Source organism: Nothobranchius furzeri, chromosome 2 (assembly GCF_043380555.1).
Source record: "Nothobranchius furzeri strain GRZ-AD chromosome 2, NfurGRZ-RIMD1, whole genome shotgun sequence".
NCBI lineage: Eukaryota > Metazoa > Chordata > Actinopteri > Cyprinodontiformes > Nothobranchiidae > Nothobranchius > Nothobranchius furzeri.
The window spans coordinates 54656058-54664612 of NC_091742.1; the positions used below are offsets into that span (position 1 = coordinate 54656058).

The following is an 8555-nucleotide window of genomic DNA, read 5'->3' on the forward strand; positions in this document are numbered from 1 at the left end:
CAGTAAAATTTGGCTCTCAATGCAAGTGTGGGTTCCCTCCAGGTGCTCTGGCTTCCTCCCACAGAACAAAAAAATGACTAATACACTGATTGGGCTAGTAAATTGTCTTTAGCCAATCACATTAACAACTGAAATTATGTATACCAATGTGCACCTGGAAAACAACAACTCGCTCAAGCTAGATAGGCCACTTGATACTGTCATCAAAACTAACTCCTACCCTACAGCACAGTGCTGACACACAATTGTATCTGCCTATTTTGGGCACTTTTGGATTTTTTTTCTAGCAACTGAAAAAAAAGAAAAGAAAATTTAGTTCATAGCTAAGTAAGAACACTACCTACAGGAGGCTCACATATATTATACATCTTAGTGACAGCTTTCTACTGATGTATCATCCCTGCACGCCTTTCAGGGGCAGAGTTATGGGGCTGAACAAGTTGCAAAAAAAGGTTTTTAGCGCACTCCAGCCATACAATGTAAAATCGTAGAGACAATATTTAGACTGTAGTGCTCCGCTCAGCGAGACCTTTCCACAGAGCCCTCAAGCAAACCTGTACGCTTAGCAGTTCAGAAGTTCACATTTTCAGGACAAAAAATTGGATTCCCTCGACTTTGTTTGATTTTCAGACATCTGCTTGCTGAAGTATTTTTTTTGGCATTTTAACATATGTCATTCATACATATATATTAGTGCTCTGGAAGGACTGTCCTGAGATGGTGGTCCAATGTCTGTAATTTACCCAGAGCTGAAGCTACGGTCCTTATCATTGTAGGTCAAGTGTTTCATTTTTGGCCATTGTTCAGCTGGGCAGAGGGCTACAGATCTGAAATGTGTTTGAGTGGAACTCTGTGTGAGCTTGTTATGTCATGTAAACCTTGATAGACATATCTAACCATATTATGTGACTTACCTCAAACAATGCACCCTATAGGCTAGATGAAAAGCTCCAAATAAATTTTCCATGGGAAACAGAAAGAGATGTCACTGTTTTGTGGAGGGATTAGCAGTCTTGATTATGTTTCTATTGAGAATCAAATGATCATATTTTACTGGAGGTATCATGTGTTTTTCGTGTAATGCTAAGATTTTTTTTCTTCCATGTATAACGCCCCTTGTCATGCCCAAATACCTCAATATTTGTTCCATCAGTACAGAGCTGAATTGTCCAAATGTGCTTAAGCATACCCGATGCAGCCATTTGTGCTGTGGGTGGACAAAAGGCTTCCTCTGCATCACTCTCACATACAGCATCTCCTTGTGTAAACTGTACCAAAGAGTTGAACGATGCAAACTCCATCTGCAGCAAGATGATGTTGTAGGTCTTTGGTGCTGTTCTGTGGGTTGACTCTGACTGTTCTCACCCTTCTTCTCTTCTGTTTATCTGAGATTTTTCTTGGCCTGTCACTTTAACTGTGCCTGTGGTCTTCCATTTCCTCAATATGTTCTTGACTGTAGAAAGAAACAGCTGGAATCTCTGAGACAGCTTTCTGTATCCTTCCCCTAAACCATGATGGTGAACAATCTGTTTTCAGGTCATGTGAGAGTTGTTTAGAAACCCCATGTTGCTGCTCTTCAGACAATATTCAGAGGAGGGAAACTTACAATTGGCCCCTTAAATACTCTCTCATAACTAGATTCACTTGTGTATGGAGGTCAAGGGTCACTGAACTTACCAAACCAATGCTGAACTTCACTAATTATTTCTAAAGATTCTGTAATATACAAAATGACAACAGTGCCAACATTACTGTAGCTGCCTAATTTAGTTAAAAAAGTTACTGCATGCTTTCTGTTAATCCTATAAACCTCACTTAATATCTTAAATATGACTGCCTCCTATATGATATATATAACCAATGTAATTTTTTTTCATAACAACCATAGATTTATAAAGATAACTCAAGATGATTAATTATGCTGCCAAAACTTTCACACCCCACTGGATAGTACCTACTCTAAGCTAAAGCTCAAACTCAAAGTTACCACATGCACAGCATGAAGGAGTTTTGTTCTTATAACAGGTTAACAATATGAATCGTGTAGTTGAGATGATGCCTGTGTTGTGGATACATTATGTTTTAGTTGATGCTGAGTTAGAATTGATGAGAAACTGCATTTTTTGTTTCCTAACCAGTTTCTGCTGTATTGTTTGAAGGGTGTAATGGACCATCAGTAGCTGAATGCAAATCACAGGTTAGATTCATATCCACATCTGAAGACCTGAAAAAAAAACATTCTCACCTGCCTTGTACATTAGTCCCAAAAGCAACCCTGTTTTTTGTCTGTGTATGTGTGTAAAGACCTTTGTATTTTGTAAATGCATTATAAATGCTTACAGACAGCTGTGTATATATAATATATATTTTATATATATATATATATATATATATATATATATATATATATATATATATATTTATATATATATATATATATATATATATATATATATATATATATATATATATATATATATACACGTATATATTTATATATATATATATATGTAGATACACACACACACATATATTAATATATTTAAACGTCAATAAATCTTAGTGTATAAAACCCAAATTAACCACCATACTGTCCAAAATGACATTATTTGAATGAAAATTTTTAATATGCTTGAATTACATTCCACCTTATAAAAATAACAAGGCTCACACATCATACACATTCACTTTTTTTAAGTTTTACAAACATTTGTAGAAAAACAGAATACTGTCCACCTCTGCTCACAATACACTCATATACTGTTCAGCTGGCTCCCAGGTATCATCCCACTGTTTGCCACTAGGAGGAAAAAGAAAAAAAAGGTTGAAATTATGTTTGATTTCAACAATTTTAAATATATCCAGACATTGCTTCTACTGAATTTACCATGTAGTGCATGGTGCCCATCTGATTTTGACTTCATTTTTTCCCTGAAACACAGTTATTTGGGAATAACAATTACTCAGTGGAGCTCATACATCAACCCCAGTGCGTTTCACAAAGTTAATAAGGACTTCTGTAAAAAAAATATAAAGACATTCATTAGTTTTGGATTTTTCCGCTCATATGCAAGTATTTTAGGACAAGTGTCTGTTTTTCAACTGATGTAAGAGGATGTTCAGTCATTCCTAATACCATTGATCCCAACATCTAATCAGTAATTTGTTGCAAGCAAGCACAATCACATTACCATCTTGGCGTAAGTAATAAAATAGACCAGTCTGCACTAGTATACTGAAAAAAAGAGAGACGAGACTAGTTTTTACTGATCATTGAAGCCGGTAAAGGGTGCACTTTATCTTTGTATCAAGGAAAATTGTCAAAGGAATCAAACTTGAGAAAAGCTGCACATCTGTGGTGTCATCTGCGCGACTGGCTCCCTAATGTGTCTGTGTGCAGTTGTTTTTCTTGGGAGATGCCCCTGTGTCACATTGCTGAGAGACAAGCACATAGGCATTGACTGACTCCAGTTTAGAAACCTAAATTTATGCTAATGTTAGGCCTACGTCTAGGCTGTTAGCCCCATTTTGTTCATTACTGCTGCAATAATAGAATATACTCCATTAAAAAGGACATGAGTTTTGTATCAATGCTCTCACTTTGTCACACTGCTTAATGCCTGTTATGTGAGCGATGTCAATGGGCCGTAACGGCATCTGAGCCCTGTTCCAGTTCCCCCAGTTGCGTCATCAATATTTACACCACTACTGACGTAGCATTTTGTAGAAATAATATAGTAATACAGTCACTGCATAATATATTGTAAAACTTGGAAAATATTTCAGAAATTAGACCACTGTGCCAGTGGTTAGTCAAGCAGATTTATTTAGGAAGATTTGCCTGTGTAGGTTGCCCCTAGTTATTGAATGTGAGAGTGAATGGTTGTTTGTGTACAGTACAGACCAAAAGGTTGGACACACCTTCTCATTCAATGTGTTTTCTTTATCTTCATGACCATGAGCATTTACAAAGGGGGCAACAAGTGCTAAACACCTCTAGGAACTCCTTCAAGACTGTTGGAAAACCATTTCAGGTGACTACCTCTTGAAGCTCATCAAGAGAATGCCAAGAGTGTGCAAATCAGTAATCAGAGCAAAGGGTGGCTATTTTGGAGCAAATAGAATATTAAAAAAAAAATCAGTTAATTCACCTTTTTTGGTTAAGTACATAACTCCACATGTGTTCATTCATAGTTTTGATGCCTTCAGTGAGAATCTCCCAATGTAAATGGTCATGAAAATAAAGACAACCAATTCAGTGTGTCCAAACTTTCAGCCTGTGCTGTATGTCAGCTGTACAAAAAACTGCCCCTTCTCCAAAGTGTTAGTTTTCTAAGGCCCATAGTATTTGGGATTGTGCCTTTGAATGTCTGGTCAAAATGTTGCTCTGGACATCTTTGCTGTATTTTTTCATCGTATTGACTTACCTTTTCATCTTATGTCTTAAGTGTTTTCTATACTTGTTGTTCAACCAACACTTTGTGGTTACTTTTTAACTGTAATTTGGAAATGCACGCTCGACACTTCATATCTTAGAAAGAAAAATGCAAAAGACTGTAAATACAATGTTTACTTTTTAACTTACACTGATAACTCTCTTGTCCACCACCTCTTCATACAAGAACACCGTTTGTCTCCTGTGTTTTCGGCACTCTAAAAAAAAAAAAAGAAAAAAAAAAAGAAAATTGAAAGCTGCAACCGTTTTAACAAAGTCAAACAGGGAAACATCTTACCTTTCATTCGAGGTCTTTTATTTTTTCTTGAAGAGCCACCAGGATTAGGGGTGCAAACTGGAGTTGGAGCAGAAAGTACAAAAGAGGAGGAGGAACACAGATCAGAACCAGAACAAGAGAGGGTTGATGAGGAAGGGTGACACAAAGATAGTACAGGCATAGTTGATAAAGGCTGAGTGTTTGGTGCAGGTTGGGGGTGAGAGGATGAAGGAAAAGTGTTTGGTGCAGGCTGGGGTGACAGGGTGAAGGAAAAGTGTTTGGTGCAGGCTGGGGGTGAGAGGATAAAGGAAAAGTGTTTGGTGCAGGCTGAGTGTGAGAGGATGAAGGAAGAGTGTTTGTTGCAGGCTGAGGGTGAGAGGATGAAGGAAGACTGTGTGGTGCAGACTGAGGGTGAGAGGATGAAGGAAGACTGTGTGGTGCAGACTGAGGGTGAGAGGATGAAGGAAGACTGTGTGGTGCAGACTGAGGGTGAGAGGATGAAGGAAGAGTGTGTGGTGCAGACTGAGGGTGAGAGGATGAAGGAAGAGTGTGTGGTGCAGACTGAGGGTGAGAGGATGATGGAAGAGTGTTTGTTGCAGGCTGAGGGTGAGAGGATGAAGGAAGAGTGTTTGGTGCAGACTGAGAGTGAGAGGATGATGGAAGAGTGTTTGGTGCAGACTGAGAGTGAGGGGATGATGGAAGAGTGTTTGGTGCAGACTGAGGGTGAGAGGATGATGGAAGAGTGTTTGTTGCAGACAGAGAGTGAGAGGATGAAGGAAGAGTGTTTGTTGCAGGCTGAGGGTGAGAGGATGAAGGAAGAGTGTTTGTTGCAGGCTGAGGGTGAGAGGATGAAGGAAGAGTGTGTGGTACTGACTGAGGGTGAGAGGATGATGGAAGAGTGTTTGTTGCAGGCTGAGGGTGAGAGGATGAAGGAAGAGTGTGTGGTGCAGGCTGAGGGTGAGAGGATGATGGAAGAGTGTTTGTTGCAGGCTGAGGGTGAGAGGATGAAGGAAGAGTGTGTGGTGCAGACTGAGGGTGAGAGGATGATGGAAGAGTGTGTGGTGCAGGCTGAGGGTGAGAGGTTCAAGGAAGAGTGTTTGGTGCAGACTGAGAGTGAGAGGATGATGGAAGAGTGTTTGGTGCAGACTGAGGGTGAGAGGATGATGGAAGAGTGTTTGTTGCAGACAGAGAGTGAGAGGATGAAGGAAGAGTGTTTGTTGCAGGCTGAGGGTGAGAGGATGAAGGAAGAGTGTTTGTTGCAGGCTGAGGGTGAGAGGATGAAGGAAGAGTGTGTGGTACTGACTGAGGGTGAGAGGATGATGGAAGAGTGTTTGTTGCAGGCTGAGGGTGAGAGGATGATGGAAGAGTGTTTGTTGCAGGCTGAGGGTGAGAGGATGAAGGAAGAGTGTGTGGTGCAGGCTGAGGGTGAGAGGATGATGGAAGAGTGTTTGTTGCAGGCTGAGGGTGAGAGGATGAAGGAAGAGGGTCAACAGCTGTCAGATGAAGCACAAATTCTTGCTCTGGTGCTGCGTGAACGACGGGGGGAATAAGAGCCACTGAAGTAGACGGTTGCAGCAATTGAGGAACAAATAACCCTGAAACACAAAGCAAAGAAATAAATTACGATAAGCTCTGACCAACAAAGTTACATTGTCAGAAACTTAATATTATTTCTGGGTTACTCAATATATTTATTACATAATCCTATAGTGTTGAAAAGAAAATGGAGGCGAGCACCTAATCCCATGTTTTTTATGGAAATGTATTAATATATACTATAATTTCTCCTAATAACTGGAAAAATAGCATTTGATTTAAAATAAGATTTTTGATAACAATTATACAGGTGAAAGTTCACAGATTTCAGTAATTCAACCAAAGAGGTGAAACTAATTTATGTTAGATACTTTTTACATTCAAAGTCTAAATATAACAATAATATAAAATTACAATAAATGAAGAAAACAAGGATTTGGAATAGAGAAATATTGGACCTCAGATAAGTATAATAATGAATATAACCTCAGTATTTGGGGCAGTAATTCATTTGCATGAACGAGGCCCAGACTTCCCTCTCACCAGCCACTTGGGCCGGCTTTTCCGGGGGAATCCCAAGTCGTTCCCATGCTAGGTGAGAGACAGAGTCCCTCCAGTGTGTTCTGGGTCTTTCTTTAGGTCTCCTCCCAGTTGAATGAGCCAGAAAACCTCACCAGGGAGGTGTCCAGGAAGCATCCTAATCAGATGCCCGAGCCACCTCAACTGGCTCCTCTCGATGTGGAGGAGCAGCGGGTCTACTCTGAGCCCCTCCTGGATGACCAAGCTTTTCACCCTATCTCTAAGGGAGAGCCCATCCACTCTGCGGAGAAAACTCATTTGGGCCGCTTGAATCCGCGATCTCGTTCTTTCGGTCACTACCCAAAGCTCGTGACCATAGGTGAGGGTAGGAACGTAGATCGACCGGTAAATCGAGAGCTTCGCCTTCTGACTCAGCTCTCTCTTCACCACGACAGACCGGTGCAACGCAGATGCAGCACCAATCCGCCTATCGATCTCATGCTCCAGCTTTCCCTCACAGAAATTTCGACAACGATAAATTTTCTATTTATTGCCCAGCCCTTCCCAGAACCATAGAGAGAGAGCATAGCAACCAGTAGCCAATGGGCAGTAAGTGTGCCACAGCAACAAGAACAGAGGCAGTCCCAAAATGTGGATGTAGGTACGCAGAAAAACACTATTGCAAAGGTGGGGTAAATATGTACTAACTATATGGGGTTTCAAAAATAAATAATCCCCCAAAATACTGTATTGACCCAAGTATAGGACAACATTTTTTTTTGGGTTGAAAATAATGCAAAAATGTGAGATCAACCTTTGATTGGGGTCTAAACTGTGACAGATGCTGATAGTTGTTTTGGATCATTACAAGACTGCAACAGCAAACGGCGCAGGCTTTTAGTAAAGACGGAACAGTCCAGAGGTGAGCGGATCAAAAGTGGGGCAAATGATCAGACTACTGAACCAGACTTTTGACATTAATTTTAAGATGATGGCGGTCAATGCAGCAGAGCCATCAAACAGCTGTCAGGCAGCCAGGAAATACAGAGTTATAGAGTTAAATGTCCAAAGATGGTACGCCATGGCAACGACGTTCTGTAGGAGGAGAGTGGACAGCAGCATGAGCGTGACTGAGCACAGTGAGGTAGAGGATGTCTGTGAGTAAAAGCCTCATGCAGACCTTTGATTTGTCATGTCATGAGCAAAGTTCTGACAGTTTGTACAACAATGGGATTATTTTGCTCAGTTTTTGTTCAGCATCACTAGTGTCTCTCCTGACAACCCCACATGCGCTAGAACAGGGGTGGGCAAGCCTGGCCCTTGAGGGCCGTTATCCAGCACGCTTGTGATTAAGAGGCTGCTGCAGAGCCTAACTTAACTAAAACTGATCAAGCTACATTTTAATCTTGGCTTACTAAAATAGTGTTACTAAATTTTTATCATATTGTTGTCAAAGTCTAAGAAACATAGCGACTGTAACTCACATTGTACGTTTATTTAAAGTACACTTTAGTTATAGGGAAATAAATAAAAAAACAGACAAGTCATCTCACTTTTCAGAAGATGCTCGTAGAGCTTCTTCATTTTCCTCAGAATGTCCTGGCCCACAGAGTCCAAATCTGGGAAATGTTGGAGCAAATCCGCTGTCAACTGACCATTCCTGCCCTGCTTTCCCACAAACAGAACAGGGCACATCCCGAGCTCCTGTAGTTTTAGGACCTAAAAGAAAACAACATATTACAATTATAAAAAAATGTACTCTCACTTTTCAAAATTCCCCCTTAACTA

General features: G+C 40.4%; 1 protein-coding gene across 3 annotated transcripts in view; it reads left to right on the top strand.

Annotated features, from left to right (window-relative positions):
* The window catches only part of LOC139063767 (golgin subfamily A member 6-like protein 4), a 70542-nt gene extending 63952 nt beyond the window's left edge, over window positions 1-6590 (top strand). Inside the window, exons 1-2 of one of the 3 annotated variants that reach the window (XM_070546569.1) lie at window positions 4812-4922; window positions 5084-6590. In XM_070546569.1, the coding sequence (XP_070402670.1) occupies window positions 5093-6262 (1170 nt within the window). In that variant the 5' untranslated portion in view covers window positions 4812-4922; window positions 5084-5092 and the 3' untranslated portion in view covers window positions 6263-6590. Of the gene's footprint in view, window positions 1-4811; window positions 4923-4957 lie in introns of those variants that run through there. The other 2 variants (XM_070546572.1, XM_070546573.1) reach the window with 2 other exon arrangements.
* Window positions 6591-8555: the final 1965 nt, after the last annotated feature.